The sequence below is a fragment of the Schistocerca cancellata genome, chromosome 2 (genome assembly GCF_023864275.1).
Source record: "Schistocerca cancellata isolate TAMUIC-IGC-003103 chromosome 2, iqSchCanc2.1, whole genome shotgun sequence".
NCBI classification, from domain to species: domain Eukaryota; kingdom Metazoa; phylum Arthropoda; class Insecta; order Orthoptera; family Acrididae; genus Schistocerca; species Schistocerca cancellata.
Window position 1 is genome coordinate 892,077,978 of NC_064627.1, and position 23,110 is coordinate 892,101,087.

General features: G+C 38.9%; 1 protein-coding gene across 1 annotated transcript in view; it reads left to right on the plus strand.

The window, feature by feature from the left end:
• LOC126162835 (structural maintenance of chromosomes protein 4-like) overlaps positions 1-23,110 on the plus strand; it is a 320,394-nt gene that overhangs the window by 283,060 nt on the left and 14,224 nt on the right. The window contains exon 18 of the mRNA XM_049919596.1: positions 6,860-7,042. Coding sequence (XP_049775553.1) covers positions 6,860-7,042 — 183 coding nt within the window. The remainder of the gene's footprint in view (positions 1-6,859; positions 7,043-23,110) is intronic.

Genomic DNA, 23,110 nt, shown 5'->3' on the forward strand with positions numbered 1-23,110 from the left:
GACTTCTGTGTATAAGAATGGCAAAAGAATGGATCCACAAAATTACAGACCAACATCCCTAACATTGGTTTGCTGCAGAATCCTTGAACATATTCTCATTTCAAATATAATAAACTTTCATGAGAGGAGAAGCTTTTATCCATGAATCAGCATGATTTTAGAAAGCACTGCTTGTGCGAAAGTCAGTGTGCCCTTTCCTCACATGATATACTGTGAACTATGAATGAAGGGCAACATGCAGATTTCATATTACTAGATTCCCAGAAAGTATCTAACATGGTACCCCAAGACAGTACAAGCATATGGATAGGCTCACAGATATGTGAGTGGCTGAAAGGCTTCTTAAGTTATAGAACCCAGTATGTTATAGTCGATGGCGAAAGTTCATCAGAGACAAGGGTATCGTCAGGAGTGCCCCAGGGAAGTGTAATAGCACCGCTGTTGTTCTCTGTATAAATAAATGATTTGGCAGACGGGTGGACAGCAATCTATGGTTGTTTGCTGATGACACTATAATGTACAGCAAGATATCAAAGTTGAGTGACTGTTGGAAGGTGCAAGTTGATTTAGACAAAATTTGTAGTTGGTGTGATGAATGGCAGAAAAATGTAAGTTAATGCAGATGACTAGGAAAAACAAACCAGTAATGTTCAGATACAGCATTAGTAGTGTCCTACTTGACACAGTCACGTCGTTTAAGTATCAGGGTGTAATGTTGCAAAGCTATATGAAATGGAAGGACCATGAGAGGATTGTAGTAGGAATGGTGAATGGCCGACTTAAGTTAACTGGGAGAAGTCTAGGAAAGTGTGGTTCATCTGTAAAGGAGGCAACATATAATATGCTAATATGACCTATTCTTGAATACTGCTTGAGTGTTTGGGATCCGTACCGGGCCAGAACTGCTAAGATTTGTTACTGGTAGGTTTGAACAACATGCAAGTGTTATAGAAATGCTGCAGGAACTCAATTGGGAATCCCTGGAGGGAAGGCGACATTCTTTTGGAGGAACACTATTGAGAAAATTTAGAGAACCAACATTTGAAGCTGACTGCAGAATGATTCTGTTGCCTCCAATATGCACTGTACGTAAGGATCACAAAGATAAGAGATGAGAAATTGGGGCTCATATGGAGGCATATAGATAGTCACTTTTCCTTCGTTCTATTTCTGAGTGGTACAGGAGAGAAAATAGGTAGCTGTGGCATGGGATACCCTCTGCCACATGTCGTAAGGAGGATTACAGAGTATTGATGAAGACTGTTTTAACCTCATACATTTTGAAGTATTAGACTTTAAAGGATGCCTACAGGGCTATGTCACAGAAATGCAACTACAGCTGTAACCGTGTATACTGAACGCTACCCAGGCTGATGGTGTTCTTCACATTGTACCATTTACAACATCTGCACAAGTCTCATGGAAATAATCAGCTGGGCACCCAGAAAGCGTCAGTGTACAAACACATCAATTAACAAATTGCTGTTCTGGTGCAGAGGTGAGAGTATGACAGGTTGCACGCAGTTCTGCAGTAAGCTGTAGTAGTGTGTGGAGAACTGCATAGTTATATGTTTCATCTGTGTCATATCTCGCTCCAATAGGAACTGTACATGAATGTCTCTGAACTCCACACTGGATTGTGTCATTTTGCACTTCAACAGTTGCAAGATGATCCTGACTTCCTATGTGAAATGTTGTTAAGGATGAAGCTTCATTCACAAATCATTCTCATGTAAATCTGCAGAATATGCACTACTGGTATGTACAAAATCCCTTCTGGCTTCCTCCAATTGCTCATCAACGACAGTGCGATGTCAATGTTTGGTGTGGCATCATTGGTACCCATATTGTAGGTGCCTATTTTTATCAGGGAATAATAACCAGATGGCAGTATGCATCATTTCTGCAAGACACACTGCCCCTTCTCATGGGGTATGTGGGATTGGGAACACATCTATCAAAATGGTTCCAGCATGATGGATGCCCCGCTCACAAAGCATATGTTTCCAAGGAAGTTGTGAATGAAATGTTTCCAAATAGATGTATAGGATGAGGAAGTCCTGTGAGCGGGCCACTCCAGTCCCCTGTTGTGACATGATAAGACTTCTTTCTCTGGCGTGCAGGACCCCCAATGCCACCAAAGGATATGCAACAATGTATTACTGCTGTGTGTGTGTGCAGCAATATCTGTGCAATCACTACAAAATGTACAATACTTACTTGTTATTCATCTCCACAAGTGTATTGATGCAAATGGTGAGCACTTTGAACGTCTGTTGAGGCACTGCAGTTTCTTCAGACGTGACTTTACTGGTTATCTGTGAGTTGTTTTCAGTGCTCAGTGTCAGGCACAAAGTTGAAATTTCTGTGGGCTATATGCCGCTAATAATTGTGTTTGGAACACTAGAGCCACATCTTATCACTAAATTGTACCTCTAATTTTCATTTCCATAGAAAAAACGTACATGTGCAATTTAACTGAATGTAACTTTGTGTTGAAAGTGATGTTTGTTTACTTTTATGGACTGTGCATTCATACCCATTGTGTGAACCCTTAACAGCAGGCTGCAGGACAGTGCAGGAAACCCTTGCCCTCTAAAGTTTAATGTGAGAGTTTTACAACATTGAAACCAAGTCTGGCATCTGTAACTGTACTTGTAGTTTCATTTCTGTAGAAAAACATACATGTGCCATTTTAAAAATATAACTTTGTGCTGAAAGTGGTGTTTGTTGGCCTCTATGAGTTACGCATTCCTGCCCATTATCTGAGCCCCTGACATATGTGCTTCCTCAGCCAAGTGCATTTTTCACATCTTGTTTCTTTTCAGAACTATATAAGTTGGCCTGGACTAATTTTGTGAAACTAAATATAGTTTTCAAAACAAAGGTTTCCAGTGAGCATGAAATGTCAATTTCACAATCATTGTGTATCACCAGTTTTGATTTATGGTAGTGAAGCCTGGACGTTTACTGCAGAAACCATTCAAAAACAGAGGGCTGTCCAGTGACTAATGGAGATATGCACATAAGGAATTACGTGAGATGAGAAAATAAACAAATGGATCAGAGAATAGATTGAAAAGGAAGATGTAGTTATGACTGATGGAAATGAAATGGAAATGAACGGGTCATGTGGCCAGGCACATGGTTGTTAGATGGACAAAGGAATTTCAAAGACTAAAGTGAAGGCTGAGATGACAGCCTGATAGAAGATGGATAGATGACGTTAGAAAAAGTGCAAGAGCCACAGGGATGTGCATAGCTGAAGACTGTGATTCATGGGAAATTGTAGATGTGGCCATTATCCAGAATTTGATGTCAAATGGCTAATAATGATGTAAGAACACCAATGACACAAGATAAGTTTTGCAGTTTGGCAGTCTTGGTTGTTCAGAGAGAACTGTACAAGAGCTTGGAATTATTATGTGTCATTGCTTCATTGGCAGATAAGAAAGCGGCCAGGTACATATGTCTTACACATCCACTGTCAGTCATGTATCTCAGCCCCCGTGCTGACAAAAACTTTTGTAAGCAAACCCACATGTGGACTACAGGAATGCACAACTATGAAAGGTCATGACTGGAGGTCTGCAGGTTGGGGATTTTGCTTGCTCATACTGACTCGAACATGCGCCACTCAAGCACGGCTTTTTCAAGTATGAATGTTTGATGCAGGCAGGCTGAGGTTGAACAAGTTGCTGTGGGGCGGGGAGGGAGAGACCACCCAGCATGGTGCACTCGTTGCTCTGATTTGTCTGCTGGTTCTGTGTGACTGCAGACTGGTGTTTCTTTTGATATACTTCCTCCAACTGATGGAACTATACTGACAGTTTAGTTATGCTGTACATATATATTCCTGCATGTTAGTATCTACTGCAGCGGAAACAGTTAAAAGCCTCACGGACCTCATCACTTGTTCTGTAAATTGCCATATCAGTTCATTGTCGCATGTAATTATCATTACATTAGATAATCTTTGCATGACATTGTATGAAGCCGAATTTTTGAAGGCTGCAATTTCAACATTGCGATTGGAGCACCACAGTCATAAATATAATTGTTTCTCCTGACATTGTGGTGTAGTGTAATGGTTAGTGTATCAGCCTCACATGTAGAAGTTCATCGGTTCAAATCTTGCCAAAGGTAGTGAATTAAAATTTGTAAATCTAATCAAAAGACTTTTATTTTTATTTACTTAATTAGTTTAAATGTAATGTTTTTCTTTCTAATTGTCTGCTGCTTCATTTTCATTGTTGTATTTGTGTTATTTTTCTTCGTATCATTCTTTTGTCATTTGGAATCTGCATGTCACCTATATTCTGCAACCAAGAGCCAACAAGGCCTACTCATCTGTTGGTAATGCAGCAGCTCGTCTAGCTAAGCTAAGGGCAGTTTCAGGGAACCAATGATAGTAAGAAATTATAGTTTGCTTTTAATGCTGAAACTGATTTTTTTCTGTTTTGAGTTTGCTCGTAAGGTTAGCATTAATCACTGTGAACAAAGCGATCGTGATTTTAGTTCTGCTGCAGACTGTTGATCGCCATTTTCTCAGATAAAAATTGCACATCATGAGATTGTGGTTTGCTTAGCACATGAGTTCAAATTCAGAGCTGGAAAACCCATCATTTGTGAAATGATACACCATATGCATGTGTCACCTACAACTGAGCGGTAGCCAGCAGCCAGTGTGGCAACTCTGTAGCAGCAAGTGACTGACGTCGACTATCAAATAATTTTAACCGGGCTGTAGTATGTTTTGTTAAGGGTATTGTTAGCTTTTAGAACATCTTTACTTTTAATAGCTTTTATTTTTAGACATTCTATAATTAACTTAAAAGTTATGTAGTAGTAATGTTTTAAATTTGGGCACTTACGTATAGACTAAATTTGGGCTATAGGCAGATCTTGGGCCAGTTTATCAACATTATAACCTGTGCCGTTTCCATTTTAGACTGCCAAGAACAGTTACTAAACATCCCATAGGGAAAAAGGAGGAAATGGGATGAAAATGAATATGACCAGAAAACTTGTGCAGTCAGAAATAAAACTATGTAGACACGTTTGCTAAAATATTTAACGTGTCATGAGCAATGTTACTCCTTTAAAAAAAAAAGTCATGGAAAATTGAAAGAAAACTTTTATTATGTGTAGAGTTGGAAAAAGAACTAGTGTCTTATCTACTTCACATAGGACAGAAATTTTATGACTTCATGAGTGGTTACCTGGTATGTTGAACGGCTTACTAGTCAGCGACAAGGATTGGTCTAAAACATCCACTTGAAAAGGTAGATGCAGGAAGAGCTTGGTGAATATTTTTTCTGTGTCATAAGAAACGGACAAGAATTAATTGCTTTAATAATATAATGTGTGGGCTACTGTAAGGTCATAGCAGATGATTCTCCAGTGTAATCTTTCACCACTGAGGGAAAAATTGGTTATATTTGGAGATTTCTGAACATGTGCGATTAAAATCACAGCAGTCTGATAATAGACCTGCACTGCTCACTATTTGTTTGTTTTTCTCTCCTGCACCACACTAAACCTGTGTGAACTTCGTCACCTTGCGCTCACTGCATTGATGCCATTTAATAACTCACATTAACTTGGGGAACATAACGGATGTCAGTGTCACTACCATTTCAAAAACTCTTTTGTAGCTGTATTTCACTCCCAATGGTGTATGGTCAGTATCATAGGGATCAATAAATTGCACGCTATCACTTTTTTTCAACACGATACTTGTAAATTTGGTTCATGTGCTAAACAAATAGCACCACTTCACAATGACTGTTAGGACTTTGGGAAAGGTAAATGGTTTCTTAAGAAGCTAAGAGTTCACAGTATCAGGTGTGAAAAAATCAGATTTATAACTGCTTATTTTCTTCAAAATCAGTTGAGCAGAGTTATGGAACTAAGAAACCATGTAAAATGAAAATTAGCAGTTTTCTTTTCCCACAAGGAAAGTAAGGCTTTTGATGAAAAAATAAGGTCATAATACAGTGTGGTGTAGTCTTATATAGCTTCAAGTGTTTTTAAAGCATTAAAATCAAAGAAATGGTTTTCCCCCCTTTCACCAAGATGGTCGGGCCATTCGAGTAAGTGATCTGGCCATTTGAGCAAGAGATGCTCAAATGAACACAAGGGAAGTCAAATACAGTTGCTCCAAATGAACAAAATGACTAAATTGGTGTCTATTGGACATAAATGGAACTACATGCACAGAACAATTTTGAGCACGGATAAATGTCAGAAACAGAACTCTAGTCTGAACACATATAACTTACTCCATATACACAGTTAAGCATTGTACTTATTGGGCTGTAAAGCCACTCATTTAATCCAACCTAACATCAGTTTCCCTGGATTTCAGAGGTCAAGAATAGGTCTTCATCACATCCCATTCCTCCCCTTTTCCAGATTAAATCTGTGTTAACCATCCACCTTTCCATTTCGTGCTCATTCCTTGCACTGTATGTATACCTATCTTTTAATCCCTTTCTCCACCCTCTCCTTGATTTCTGACACCATTTCTCCAAGCACATTTTGTGTTCATTTTAATTCAGCATTCTGAGTGATCTGACCTTCTCACCCCTGGCCGCCCTCACACCCTCAGCTTCTTCCTCTGCTATTGTGGTTTCAAAAGCTAGGCTTCCTATGATTCTTTTTGATGTGTATTTTATTTTGGCTGAATTGATGTAGATATCTTTTGAATATAAATTTTGGGCAGTCTATCTTCCTTTGTTTGAATATAATGCTTCTCTATTTGATTGATCTTGCTTTATAAAATTATGTCCTTTTGTTTATGTGAGATGCCATTTCGATTGAAATAAAGTAATGCAATCATTTGCTCTCCATTTAGCTAAAGTCATTAAAGCCACAAGTTATCCCTGGTATAGAGGTCAAAGAGGAATTTAGCCTTCTTATGTCAGATGAATTACAGTACATAAACCAGGCAAAACTGGAAAATGACATTGCAGTGTTAAAAAGCAGAATTGGTTCTGAACTTGTAAATGTAGCAGTGATTGAAGAGTTCATCCAGAAGGTAAGATTATGACTAATATTAGGTAATCTTTTCACCATGCATGTGCATAATGATGGTCACACATTATGTGATTTTGTGTTTGTAACTCTCCATAAAAAATATCTGACAAAGAATATACATATATCTAAGGGGAACCGGCTGCCAACATTTCTGATTCCCTGTTTTGACACTGGCAAATACAGTGATGATTCCTGCATTAAGCCAGTGACCCATTCCTTCCTTATCCTTATTATCACAAAGCTATTGCTCCAATATTTTATGACATTACTCTTAGCAGGTACGCTACATTGCTGCATGTTACCAAATAAAACCTCAGTTGAGTATTTTTACTTATTTTTTTGTTTGTATATTTTCCAGCACAAAGTGATTTCTTTTCTTGATTCATTATTACTGTCAGGTACAGAAATAACCCTGAGCATCCACAAGTACTAAGGTGCGGCTGTTATGTTCGAATTTTTCATGGTTACCATTTTTGCCTGATGAAGGAACTATCATTTGAGAAAGTTTGAGATTTAGTATCTGAATCTGTACTCTCATCTCTGTGGCGTATGTTGGTAATGCCATTGTCCTTCCCTTCTTGTATCAGTTGTGAATGGTGGGCAGAAGGAGTTCATTGCAGATTGGGGGAGTGATATGTAAAAACAGTATTCCATTTGAGTCCATAGCTGTATCACGGCACTGCACTGAACAGGTATTTGAATGTTGTGCAGGGGCAGTTGAATTTAATGAAACTAAACTTCTAATTGTTATTATTATAGGTCCATGAACTCTGACTTCAGAGCATTTCTGCTCAAGCTAGAAAGTGTTCTTGGTTCACTTTATAGGTAGTACCAGAAATTAGTTATATGTTGTGTGCAAGATCTCCTAAATCCATATGATCTGATGCAGATTGTGTTTTTTCCAACCATGGTGCAGGGAAACAGTGGCATATTGGCATGGCCATAGACAATATTTTTATTCATTCATCATTACTAGATGGGCATTCTGTTAGTAAAAGAGTGAATTGCCTTTCAGAGCATGATGCACAAATTTTAACACTGAAACGTTTTTGTACTCAAACAAATGTTTCATATAATTACAAACTGTGTAGAAAAGCTAATCCAACAGCAATACAGAGTTTTTTAAAACCTTGTTAAGGAACAAGAGTGGCAGGATGTTCAGAGTACTGGTAACATAGATGACAAGTATAATGCTTTCCTTAACACATTTCTCATACTCTTGGAAAGTTGCTTTTCATTAGAACATTCTAAACAGGGTACTAGCATTTAAAGGCAGCCTGGGTGGCTGACCCCCTGTGAAAGCAGCTGTGTCATTTACCAGCTCTGCTGCAATCATTGCACAGCTTTTTATACTGGTCTGACTACCAACCAGCTGTCCACCAGGATGAAAGCCCACTGTCAGACTGTGGCTAAAGCAAAGTACACCACCTTGTGGCACAACATGTAGCTAAACATATGACATTTGATTTCAATGGGTGCTCCACTACCCAAGCCATCTGGAGCCTTCACTCCACCACCAGCTTTTCTGAACAGCGCAGATGGGAGTTATCCTTACAACACATTCTCCGCTCCCGTAGTTATCCCGGCCTCAACCTATGCTAACGTAGTGTCCCCACACCCTCCTCCCAACAGTTTCCACCCTCTCTGTATTATCATCTCCTCCCCATTCTCATCTCCCACCATGTTTATTTGCAGCCCCCTGCCAATGCATCTGCCCGTCTTTCCCTGCTCCTCTTTTTTTTTTTTTGTTTTGCTTCTTTTTTCCCTTGCCTCCCTGCCCCACAACTTCTTGACGCTGTGCCTGTTGGCAGTCTAGTCCCTGCACACTCGAGCAGACAGTGTTTGTCTCTCTCCCCACCCATACACTACCATCCCTTGCCCTTCCCTGAGCTGGTTCAGTGTAGCCAATAACTATTCCAACACAGCTTTAAGTGCCTGCTGTTGTTGCAGAAGTGACCTAAGTGAAGCCTCCACAGTAGAGCCAAATGGCGGAAAAACCACAGAATCCAAAACACGTGAATATTCTACCCTCGAATGTAGTTTAAACATCTCAAACACATTAAACAACTGATAGCTCGGGACCTCTGCATGCTCTTATGAGGATGCTATCTAAATCAGTTGTTGCTGATGTAGTGCTGCACACACATGGAGGATCTGGTGACGGCTGTCAGTGGCCAGGCTGTCTCTGGAGACTGCATGAATCAGTTGCAGGGACAACATTTGAATGTTGGCACACGGTAAGCTTGCCGTAGTGACCCAACATACTCGTATGTTCGCTGTGGGTGGTAGGTGTAGTAACCAGCAAGTACTACATTTTGTATTCAAGTCGCTTAGTAGTTGGCTTCACAAGGCTGCATAGATCTCTTTCCAGACCTTTCCACCATAAATAAAATTTGTGGTCGCCACTAAGAATCAAGCCTGTGACCTCATTGTTACTTGCCAAAAATACCAGCCAGTATTTGCTTTTGCTGTGGTGGCATTAATTTCTAATGTTCTTATAGCAGAGATGCTGAGTCACAGACAGACACAACAAAAAGACTGTCACAATATTAGCTTTTCCTGCCAACAAGGCCCTTAGGCCTTTGTCAAAAATAGACCACACACACACACACACACACACACACACACACAAAACTGCAGCCTCTGGCAGCTGAAACCATACTTTGTGGCTGCAATCATATGTGTGTGTGTGTGTGTGTGAGAGAGAGAGAGAGAGAGAGAGAGAGAGATCTGTTTTTGACAAAGGCCTTATTGGCCGAAAGCTTATATTGTGACAGTCTTTTTGTTGTGCTTGTCTGCGACTCAGCATCTCTCCTGTATGGTGAGTAGCAACTTTCCTTTTCATAATATTGTTACATTCAATCCTGGATTTTCCATTGTTTAATTTCTACTGTTGTAACATTAGAATACTAGATGCACAGTATGTCATACCAAAAATGTGTGTAATGACTAGTGGAGGAGAGAAATATTTATGAACGAGAAAACTGAAAATCTAATAAAATAATCTGGCATAGATTCAAACAGTCAGCATTATTATCTGCGACTCAAAGAGCAGACAATGAATCAACAGACAGCTATGAAAAATAGCCACTTCCCCAGGGGATATATTTTCACAATTGGTACCAGTGATGCACTGTGAACATCCATACTCTTGTTTCTTCTCTGGTTCCACAAGGGAACTTCGGTCAGTGGTGCATACAGATATGTAATGTGTGACAGAGCTCCACCTGTAAAAATACTGGTAGTGTACACTCTTACCACTTGCCCTTGCTGCTTCTTGGGTGTAAACATGACAGTGATGTTACCCTGCACAGGTAACCAGTTTGCATTGCTGCGTTAATATAGTACATCAATTTTTCAGACAGAACAGTGGTTTTTACTTCAGTGAGTAATAAAATAATTCATATCTTGCAGCAGTTTATCATATTACAAAAGTTGTGAAATTTGTTCATGTATAGTTTTACATAAATTGGTTTCTCAACTCACCAGCAGCCTCCCTTTTCAGTAATAATCTTCTCTTGCATTTTTAAGTCTGTGAGACCCCTTTTCAGTAATACTCTTTCTTAGCACTTTTCTCACACTATTAAGTTCGTGTGACAGTCATGAAAGGACTGATCACAGTTTAGTCACCCTCTGATCATTTTTTCAAGCAGCACTTGTAACTAGGCTGAACTGATAGCAGTAAAGCATCAATTTTCTGAGCCCAGTTAAATTAATCATAAGGTGAGCTGCCAGTGGAGAAAAATGTTTTGTGACTGGCCCTTTGATAATTTCATCTCATTCTCTTTCCTGGAGTATCTTGTGACTGTATGGATAAAAATAGGGAAGCTGACACCTGTGACTATTTTGTTGGTATCACAAAAATAATTGTTCAGTAAACTTCTAGCACATGAGCCCCCCTCTGCAACTGCATGAATAATGAATTGTAGGTTAGAAAATCACTGTTTATAAAGCCTCCAAATGTGTGGTTTGATTTTTAAGTGTTTGTGATGCTACAGTCTAGGGGCCAAGCAACACACTTGTTACAATAAATAAATAAATAAATAATGCAATAAAAATCTAGTCATAAAGTTCAAATAAATGTTGGAGATTGTGATGAAAAATAATGTTGACTACTTACAACATTTTAAATTTTTAAGAAAACTGAGTTTAACTTACTGTAACACCCATGACAGGTTAATAATTGTTGAAATAATGAATGTTTTAGCAAGGGCTTAAACAAAATGGAGCAGTATCTCATGTCCACATAAAATTTCTGGAAAAATCTCCAAAAATAAGCAAAGTTCATTTAGTGCAAGTATAAAGTTATTACACAGTTGCGAACTGACTAGATTCTAAGTGCAAATCACTCGCATAAATAACCCCAGTAAAGTCTTAGTGTTCAGACTGTTTACCTAACATGAAATACACTCCTGGAAATGGAAAAAAGAACACATTGACACCGGTGTGTCAGACCCACCATACTTGCTCCGGACACTGCGAGAGGGCTGTACAAGCAATGATCACACGCACGGCACAGCGGACACACCAGGAACCGCGGTGTTGGCCGTCGAATGGCGCTAGCTGCGCAGCATTTGTGCACCGCCGCCGTCAGTGTCAGCCAGTTTGCCGTGGCATACGGAGCTCCATCGCAGTCTTTAACACTGGTAGCATGCCGCGACAGCGTGGACGTGAACCGTATGTGCAGTTGACGGACTTTGAGCGAGGGCGTATAGTGGGCATGCGGGAGGCCGGGTGGACGTACCGCCGAATTGCTCAACACGTGGGGCGTGAGGTCTCCACAGTACATCGATGTTGTCGCCAGTGGTCGGCGGAAGGTGCAGGTGCCCGTCGACCTGGGACCGGACCGCAGCGACGCATGGATGCACGCCAAGACCGTAGGATCCTACGCAGTGCCGTAGGGGACCGCACCGCCACTTCCCAGCAAATTAGGGACACTGTTGGTCCTGGGGTATCGGCGAGGACCATTCGCAACCGTCTCCATGAAGCTGGGCTACGGTCCCGCACACCGTTAGGCCGTCTTCCGCTCACGCCCCAACATCGTGCAGCCCGCCTCCAGTGGTGTCGCGACAGGCGTGAATGAAGGGACGAATGGAGATGTGTCGTCTTCAGCGATGAGAGTCGCTTCTGCCTTGGTGCCAATGATGGTCGTATGCGTGTTTGGCGCCGTGCAGGTGAGCGCCACAATCAGGACTGCATACGACCGAGGCACACAGGGCCAACACCCGGCATCATGGTGTGGGGAGCGATCTCCTACACTGGCCGTACACCACTGGTGATCGTCGAGGGGACACTGAATAGTGCACGGTACATCCAAACCGTCATCGAACCCATCGTTCTACCATTCCTAGACCGGCAAGGGAACTTGCTGTTCCAACAGGACAATGCACGTCCGCATGTATCCCGTGCCACCCAACGTGCTCTAGAAGGTGCAAGTCAACTACCCTGGCCAGCAAGATCTCCGGATCTGTCCCCCATTGAGCATGTTTGGGACTGGATGAAGCGTCGTCTCACGCGGTCTGCACGTCCAGCACGAACGCTGGTCCAACTGAGGCGCCAGGTGGAAATGGCATGGCAAGCCATTCCACAGGACTACATCCAGCATCTCTACGATCGTCTCCATGGGAGAATAGCAGCCTGCATTGCTGCGAAAGGTGGATATACACTGTACTAGTGCCGACATTGTGCATGCTCTGTTGCCTGTGTCTATGTGCCTGTGGTTCTGTCAGTGTGATCATGTGATGTATCTGACCCCAGGAATGTGTCAATAAAGTTTCCCCTTCCTGGGACAATGAATTCTCGGTGTTCTTATTTCAATTTCCAGGAGTGTATTTTAAGTCCACAAGCTGAAAAATATCGACACATGCAAATAATCCCAGTCGAAGACTCAACACTTAGAAAAATGCCAACTCATTAGAAACACAACCTACTGCTGCATATCCGTACTGTGTGTCCTAGATCTCAATCACTTCTGAACAAGTGCCAACTAAACAGTGTTCCTCACAAGATGGCTGACCCTGTTTAACCCCCACAATTTGACATGAGTCAAACACAAACATGTCTAACTTCCACAACATACGTAAAGACTATGGATTTAATATCAATACACGTATCATACATCAAAAATACATAAATTTCCTCAGCTTTCTATTGCTGTTCATGTTTTTTCTGTAAGTTAAATAGCTTGTTCACAAATAATTATTTTGGCCAGGCGAACACTACTTTACATTGTGTCATTACTAATATTGTTAACAGTTAAAACCAAGAACCTTCATAAATTCTTGTCTATGTTTACTCAGTAATGTCGCTGCTACTTTTAATGTTTCATCTATTATTTATGTGAATAGTGAATAGTCACATGTGGAGTGCACATTCTTGCATATAATTCAAAATAGGTAATGTTAATAAAAAATATACTATGATAGATCAATAGTGCTTAGTCAGACCTTTCCATAGTCACTTTGTGAAAATCGCTTAAGGTGGTGATGAGATATCAATTTTCAAAGTTCATGTTATAAACAAAATGTTTAACATGAAATAACTTAAAAACTATTCTTCAAATCAAGGGCACATTTTCACCCATGCATTCATCTTATTTTTGTCTTTGTATCTATGTAACAGGATTCTTTGTATCTAGTTGGTTTCACTTGTTGTTGGGTTTAATCTTACTTGATATTTATTCTGGACACTCAATTCTGCCACAGTGATTACGCCTCCATATTTCACACCAGTGGCCGTGTGTCCGATGGCCAGAATATGGGCTTATCTGCTAGCTGTTGTTCTGTGATCGTGGTAACTTTCATTAGTCAGAATGTCTGCCAATCACTGAGGCTCAAAGGGTGTTGCCATCTATTGGTGACACTGTGATACTCGTGTGGCTACTGAGCTATGTCTGGCTTGGCCTCCACTCCTCCTCAGCTTTCAGTAATAGGCATGCTCTCTATACCTCAACTTGCTACTCCATACATATAGTGGATGGTGCAAGTGGGAGAGAGAGAGAGAGAGAGAGAGAGAGAGAGAGGGAGAGAGAGAGAGAGGACACACACATCATAGTTACCTATAAAATAACAATCTGAATATGGCAAATACGTAGTATTAAATTGATTTGAGTGTCTGTAGAGACAGGGTAAGTAAATAATACTGACTGTGAACTAAAAAAGTTAATACTGGCAGTACTTCTACTACTGCTGATAATAATAATAGTGGCAGATACAAAAAGAATTTAGAGGTGTAAAACATAAATGTGCTCTTATATAGCAAGTTAGGAGGAAATAAAATTTAAATAGACTGCACCATCTAAAAATACTGGAAAAAGAGGAAGATGGGGTTGAAAAGAAGAATGTACAGGGCTAACTAGTGTGTACAGGGCCAATGGTAGTCATTATTGTTGCTTCAATAGATATATCATTAACTGTTTTATGAAGCTGGAGATGTTATTCACTTCAGCAAGTAGCACCAAACACTCTCTGTAATATACCAGAAAATTATATTCATATTTTTTAAACACATTAACAGTTTAAGAAAAACTTATCGCTAACTTACGTGGCAGCATCTTCTATCATAAAAATTATGCTTAACATATTTAAACATCTGTAACCCTTTGCATACCAAAACGTCAGTCCGCATATGTGAATAAAAACATAAACATCAAAATCCTGCATAACAAACACTTCTAAATTCCCATGTTTTTGTGTGAATGTGTGAGTACAACATACCTCACAAATACAATATACAAATAAGAATCAAAATTAAACTGCTGTGATTGCAGTATCACTTACAAATTATTTAGAGTTCTCTACATATTGTCCTTTCTTTTGTGTTTACATATCAATTTGACCAATTACATCATCATACTTTTTAAATACATTTTTGTAGCACAAATGAAACACTTATCACAACATCTTTGCTGTCTTATTATGTGACTCCAAGCTTGTTACAATGATGTAGCTCAGATCATTGGTACTGTTTTCAGCTCTCCTGCCAGCCATTTGACATGACGCTAACAAGAAACAAAAATCACCCGATGAGTCACCTATTTCCAGAATGAGATTTTCACTCTGCAGCGGAGTGTGCGCTAATATGAAACTTCCTGGCAGATTAAAACTGTGTGACCGACCGAGACTCGAACTCAGGACCTTTGCCTTTTGTGGGCAAGTGCTCTACTATCTGAGCTACCGAAGCACGACTCACACCCGGTACTCACAGCTTTACTTCTGCCAGTATCTCGTCTCCTACATTCCAAACTTTACAGAAGCTCTCCTGCGAACGTTGCAGAACTAGCACTCCCGAAAGAAAGGATATAGTGGAGAAATGGCTTAGGCACAGCCTGGGGGATGTTTCCAGAATGAGATTTTCACTCTGCAGCATCTGAATCACAAGGACCAGTCAGATCAAAAACCCGTCCCCCCTTCTATGCAGACTTGACACAGTGAAAACTAAATTTCTGAGTGAAATTTGGCACAAACCAACACATAGTCGTGTTTGCAAGGGATACTTGCTGATACAGACTTTTCATTTTGGTAGCAACAACTTGTTCCATTCAAGATCAGTATAGCCCAAGCAGTTGCAACTGTACTATTGAGACAAAGTTTCTCTAACCAAATTGAACTCAAGATGTGGTGTGAATAATACTCAGAATGTTAAACGAGAGACTGGTGTTATGAACAAGCATCAGCAAGCAAACAAAAACTTCTGCAAACAAACGAAAACGACTGCTGTACCTTATTGGTCTACCACAAGGTTGAATAACAATTTTACTCTCTCTGTCATCCATATTTCATAATTTATCATCCCATAGTTACTCAAAATACACTTACTTAGCCCCTCCAAAATTTTTAACACTAACAATCCCATAATAAATATTACCCCCAAAATATACACATTCCCACAGCAAAATGACCCCCACTCCACCCCATTCAAAAAATTAAACTTAACATAAAATATATATATATAACAAACTGATCCCCAAAACCTTATCCCAATATACACAAACCAATATGACCCCCAACAACCTTAACCCAAACACAAGAGAAGAATTCACTTTATATATACCATCTCAGTTCATCACCATATTGCGTTAAATATCTGCTACTCGTATGGTCCTTCACTTTCACTGCTTCATCACAAACTTTAAATACACATATCATTTTCATGCAATTATTGCTTAAGTTACTGCTATCCACAACCATCTGTTGCCTACCATTAGTTAGTTATAAAAATGGTATCTAATATTATCATTACCATTTGTACTGTTATTAAAATTACTATCTCACTAGAGTGACTCATTGTATTACCCATGTAAAATTTTTTCTCATCATACACAACTGTTTTCCCCACAACAGTTTTAAAATTGTTATCCTCGGCACATATTTTACTATAATCACTCAACAGATTAATACCATTAATAAATATGTATGTCTCCACAGCCTAATCACTCATACAACTTTAGCAACATGGTTCCACTTCATTTGGACTCAGTGTATTCTCCTCAGCTTCCATCAGTACAATGTTATCTGCACAACAGAAACACCGTCATGTAAAATATCTGACACAGGAACCATTACCTGCTCATAATTACCTTCAACCACATTAACCATAGGCCCTTCTGTCTGCATACAAATAACTTCAGTAACTAGGGAATATACCTGCATGTATATATCCTTACATAAAAACATCAACCACAGGCCCTTTACATGCACAAAAATAATATCAATAATAAGAGCATATACCTTCTGTATTCCTCCATTCACAAAAACATTAACCAAAGACCTCGCTGCCTAAACACAAATAATATCAAACTCATAACCAGAGCATCTACCTCCATGTATATCTCCATCCATAAAATAACTTCAGCCACAGACTTTGCTGCCTGTACACACATAACATCGACCTCCACTTGCTTGAATTTCATTTTGCCTGAATCAATATATTAATGTTGCCATTCCCACATATATTCATCTCAGCATAGCACACGCTTATTCTCTCAGGTACCACAGCTGAATTCCTGTTTTGACCTACTACTGTATATTAATGATACCAGCACAATCTCTTCAACACTTTCAATCTTACTATTATCTTCTTCAAATAAACCCCAAATATTAATTTCTTCCCTTCAGTATATGCTTCCTTACAAAATATCCCCTTACCTAAATTCCTCCTATCCTTATTCTGCTTGTAATTATTGCATATGTAGTCCTAATCCTTTCCTGATTCAGAGCCCAAATCCAGTTGCCAAAAATTTCAGTTTTCCAAATTCGGCCCAGCTGTTAATAATTATTCATTTCAGACTTACATGGCCTTTCTAGATGTGCAAATTTTCTGAGTTCTTTGTGCCAAATGCTTCTTATAGTGAATCTTTCTCTCCCATACTTCAGAACTCCATCATGACACCTGATTTCATTAGGCTTTCCCAAGTTTCTGTCCATAAACATTGTGCCAAACACTGCATAAGAAAAAATTTGATGTGAACTTTTATTTTCCCTTGTTTGATCAGAACTCTCCCTCAGCCTTTCCATAAACTTTATTTTTGACTTCTCATTCATACTTTGCACATCATGAAAATTTACTGCGTAGCATTTGCTTACACCTGTGAAAATTTTATCACCAGGCATCTGCATTATTTCCAGAAAAACTGCTTATATTATCTTCATCCCTTCCACAAAACAGTCCTTGTGTGTCCTTAATTACGTCAAAGAGAATGCCCTATTGACACACAGTCAACAAACATTTAGAAAATGTCATTCTTGTTAAACACAACTAGGTCTTTACTCACACAGTGTGTTAAGTGCTTTTGAAAGGGATCTCAGATTGATTCCCTATTTCTAGATTTCCAGGAGGCTTTTGAAATTTTACCTCTTTAGCAGCTTTTAATCAATTGTGTGCTTATGGAAAACCATCTCAGTTATGTGACAGGACTCGAGATTTCCTGTCAGAGAGGTCACAGGTCATAGTAATTGACGGAAAGTCATCAAGTAAAGCAGAAATGATTTCTGGCATTCCCCAAGGTGGTGTTATAGGCCCTCCGTTATTCTTCATCTATATTAATGATTTAGAAGACAGTCTGACTAGCCGTCTCAGGTTGTTTGCAGATAAGGCTGTTGTTTATCATCTAGTGAAGTCATTAGAAGATCAAAACAAATTGCAAAATGATTTAGAAAACATGTTTGTATGGTGTGAAAATTGACTATTGACCCTAAATAATGGAAAGTGTGAGGTCATCTACAGGAGTGCTAAAAGAAATCCGTTAAACTTTGGTCACATAATAAATCAATCAAGTCTAAAGACCGTAAATTCAGCTAAATACCTAGAAATTACAATTAAGAACAACTTAAATAATAACACGTAGAAAATGATGTGGGTAAGGCAAACTAAAGATTGCATTTTATTGGCAGAACACTTAGAAGATGCAACAGATCTACTAAAGAGACTGCCTATGCTACACTTGTCCATCCTCTTGCGGAGTACTGCTGCATGGTGTAGGATCCTTTCCAGATAGGACTAACGGAGTACATTGAGAAATTTCAAAGAAGAGCAGCATGTTTTGTATTGCTGGGAAATAAAAGAGAGAGTGTCACGGACATGATACACGATTTTGGGTGGAAATCATTTAAACAAAGGCATTTCTCATTGTGGTGGGATCTTCTCACAAAGTTTCAATCACCAAATTTTATATCTGAATGCTAAAATATTTTGTTGACACTGTCCCACATAGGAAGAAACAATTATCATAATAAAATGTGGGAAATCAGAGCTCGCAAAGAAAGATGTAGGTGTTCAGTTTTTCCATGCACTGTTTGGGAGTGAAATGATGGATAATTATTGTGAATGTGGTTCGATGAGCCCTTTGCCAGGCACTTAAGTGTGATTTTCAGAGTATCTGTGTAGATGTAGGTGCTGCCAGAAAATTTACAGCATGGTACTTTTTTCACCTGAGAAAGTTTTACCATGTGATGCATGTATCACATGACACTCCACATTTCCAGAAACAGTAGTAAATTGCTGTTTATAGGGGCTCCAAATGTGCGGTGGTTTTTTAAGTGTTGGTTACACTACACTCTAGCAGCCGACAAGCACATTTGTCACTTTAACCAAAAAAATCCAGTTACAAAGTTCAAATAAAAGCTAACAGGATAATGTGGTGAAACAATGTTCACTAGTCACAGCATTTTAAATTTGCAACAAAGTTGAATTTATTTAATTTACTGTAACACTCACCACAGGTTAACAACTAAACTAAAGAAACAACTAAATACCTTCATAAGGGGTGTTTCAGAATGACATTTTAAAAATTTGGAGACAGTCTCTTGACACCAAAACGAAACAAAAAAAGTTCAGTAAATATGGGCTCTAAAATCTTTACCTCAAGAGTTATGAGCACGTGTTCATCGTCACTACAGTGAAACTCATCTTTTCTACTGAACAAGAGTTCATAAAGGTATTCATTTTAGGGTCCATGTTTACTGGACATATTTTCTTGCTTTGGTACATATTACCTTCTCCCAAAATATGGCACAATACCAAGGATGAATAAATGTTCATAGCTCTTAAGGTATACATTTTAAAACCCATGTTACTCAACATTTTTTCCTTGTTTTTGTGTAAGGAACTTATTGCCAAATTTTTAAGCACAGAGGCAAAATTTCTGTTGTAGCTGCTTCTTTGGCGGGCTTGTCTGCAATTTATTCCCAGGAATTTCTGGAAGTGATTTTGTCCATTTATTGTTAAGGTGCTATTTCTTCTGATACAATTCCTTAATTTGGTTTCTGACTTTTTTCTGTCAAATATTTATCATTCTTGGAGTTTTTTAAACCATTCCAGCATAACATTTATTTCTCATAATTCATCTAGTATCTCTTGCACTTGCTAGATGACTAGTTGTTCTGCTTTTTTAATGGTGCATTCATTCTTTATTCTGTTCTTTAACTAATAGACAGGTGTGCTATTAACGATTATTTCCACCCCTGAGACTTCTTTTCTCCTAATAATTCCCACCCATAGACCTTTACTGGTTATTTCTTGAGTTGGTAAATTTATTCCTGAGTTATTGAGCTCTGTGTGTCATCTAAAGGAATGCATACAGAATGGTTTGCATGTTTAAGTTTTGTAGGTTCATAATTTTCAGCTATTTTCTGGAAGATATTTTCCGGAAGCAGTCTTGGTACACCTCTTGTTAGACCATGTGAAGCGCCGTCTGTGATTTTTTTTAATTCTTGTCTATTGTTGCAAATCTTTGTCCTTTCAATGGGGTTTTCAACTTTGGAAATAAAAATAATTCCCCAGAGGCCAGCTCTGGAGAGTACCGAGAGTGAGGCAACACAGTGATTTCGTTTTTTGTTCAGTAGTCATGCACGAACAGGGATGAATGTGCAGTTGTGTTATCGTGATGCAAGAGTCATGAGTTGTGTCACTACATTTTAGGCCGTTTCCTTCTCACATTGTTTCATCATTGTGCATCACGGCATGTCCCGATGGTACCATCGATTAACAGTTTGTCCCTGTGGCATGAATTCATGGTGAACTAATCCTTCAAAGTCAAAGAAAACTATCAGCATGTCTTTGACATTTTACTTGACCTGATGACTGTGGGGTTCTTTTTTCTTTGCGATCTGAAAGCTATTCACAAATTGCGATGCAAACGTCTTTCTGATCTTGACTCATGAGCCATGGGATAAACTTGGCAGCAACATAATGCATTTCAAGATGCTGTGTCAGGATCACATAATGTGGTCGAACTGAAATATTACATTCTTCTGCAATCTCTTGGACAGTCAGTGTTCGACTGGCACACAAAATTTTGTTGACGTTCATGGCATGAGCATCGTCAGTAGACAGCAAAGGGTTTTCTCAATGAGGGTCATCTTTAAATTCCATTCAGCCATTTTTAAACCATGTGAACCATTTGAAACACCAAGTATGGTTTAAGCACTCATCACCATAGACATCCTGCATAATTTTGTGTGTCTTTGTATAGGTTTTCTTGAGTTTCACACAAAATTTAATGTAGACATGTTGCTCCTCTAGCTCTCAAAATGCACAAACTGTGTAGCACAACATTCTACTCAGTACAGCACTCAACAGTAGTTAACAGACATACAACAATGAAACTTCCAGCAGTTACATATTAAAAACAGATTTGTGCAGGGATGCCATTCGCTCCAACACACCGTTGGCATGAAATTTCAGAGTTAGTAATCTTTATTGCTCTTGAACAAAGTCTCAAGTTGAGTCTTACCCATGTCCTATGTAAGCAACAGAAGCAAGCAACTTCTGGATATGCGACACTCCAGTGACAAGCAGCAGCATCGGGTGAAAAGCTTGGGTGTCCTGCGTGCGAGCAGCCATGTCGCACTACAAGATGGGTGCTTAGAGCCGACCAGCTGTTTCTATAAAACGGTGTCCCTAACCTGTAAAATACTGTAGCTGGAGAGTAAGGCTACAGAATTAGGTTTACTTCAGAAAATTAAAAAAAGGAATGCTGTGCATAAAATTTACAAAGGGAGGAATCTCAGTGGAGAATTTCATAAACATCATCAACTACGAAGATCATCAGACAAATTCTTCGACTACACGTGAATGAACAGAGGAGCATTCGACTGTCTCATCAATAAATTTAATATGAATGTTTTTTTACATGATCAAGAACTTTTAACAGCCAATAAATGTGGAGGAATGACTACTACATGACTAACTATGCTAAATACAAACATAAGTTCGTGGATTGATACCAGTGAACAAAAGCTAGCCATGGTGCAGGGGTAGCATATACAGATCGTGATTACGTGATAGGAACAGGCCTTTGGTTCGATTCCAAGCCGTTCTTAAATTTTTGCTGACTCAGTTACAGTTCTGTAGACTAAGTTTTATGTATACTGTTTACACTGCTTTGCTAAGTATATTTTTAAGGTCTTGCCAAAGACTTTGATCCCATTATATCACACACCTTTAATCCCTGATAAATTACAATGAACCAAGAAATTTTACAGATATTTGATGTTGCGAACATAATTCATCAGTAGTCAATGTTAAGGCCAAGCATTACAATCACTCTAAATAGTCTTTTTGAAAAGAAAGTTAAATGTTTTGTGTAATGATTTGTCTAAAAGTATGCAATAAAAAATATTAGAGAAACGTTTGGTGCACCTCATTTTCTGTTCGTGATTTCCAGCATCATTCAAAGGCACGTAGAACGTTTCTCTGATCTACTTATTTCTTTTACACAAATCATTTCATAAAACATTTGACTGATTTCTTTCATTTTTTAATTTCACGTTTTATTCAGTAAGCATAATGTTACTGACTCCTCATTTTTGACCATTTACAGCAGCTTTGCATGAAATATTTCAATTTTTCCTCAGCTTATTAATTAATTACCCTTATTACTTTCAAGCAGTTAAATATTTTCATGCCAAACTAGACCTCATGCTGGTCATTTTGATACCCTGTTTACCTGTTTCTCTTCCTTTGTTTGGGTATGAAAATTTGGACAAAACCTCGTGGTGTAAGTTATAGGGAGTCTTGTTTTCACTCTGCTCATGCATTTACTAAAACGTATCGAGTGTTAACCTTATGATAAAATAGTCCTTCCTGCCTGCTGTCATTTCCAAAATTTGTTTTTTCAATATCTTGAACATTTTATGAGATACGACAATTTTTACGACCACTTGATTCCCGAAGCGCAGGAAAGGATCGGACCCGCCGTGAGTGACATGTCCACAGATATAGCAACCAATATCTCAAGAATGAAAAGTGGTATCAATCCGGTCTCAACTTCAAATACAATTTAGATATATTGGTTAAATTTCATGCACAATAATGTTTGGTCTTAAATAAACTATACGGAAAGTCTACACAATGTGATTTTACCTCTGCAAAGTCTTAAAAATGTCATGCCGCCACATACTCAATTTTGTGCAGCAAAGGAACTATGATGAATAATGAAAATAAATTCAGACCTTTATCGTTTAAAGATATCAAGCAATAGGTTGCACAAGAATCAAATTTTTTCAGCAAATAGTTTTCTTAAAATTGGATGTTAAGTAATTCATAGCTGCTGTCGCGTCTGCTCCACTGC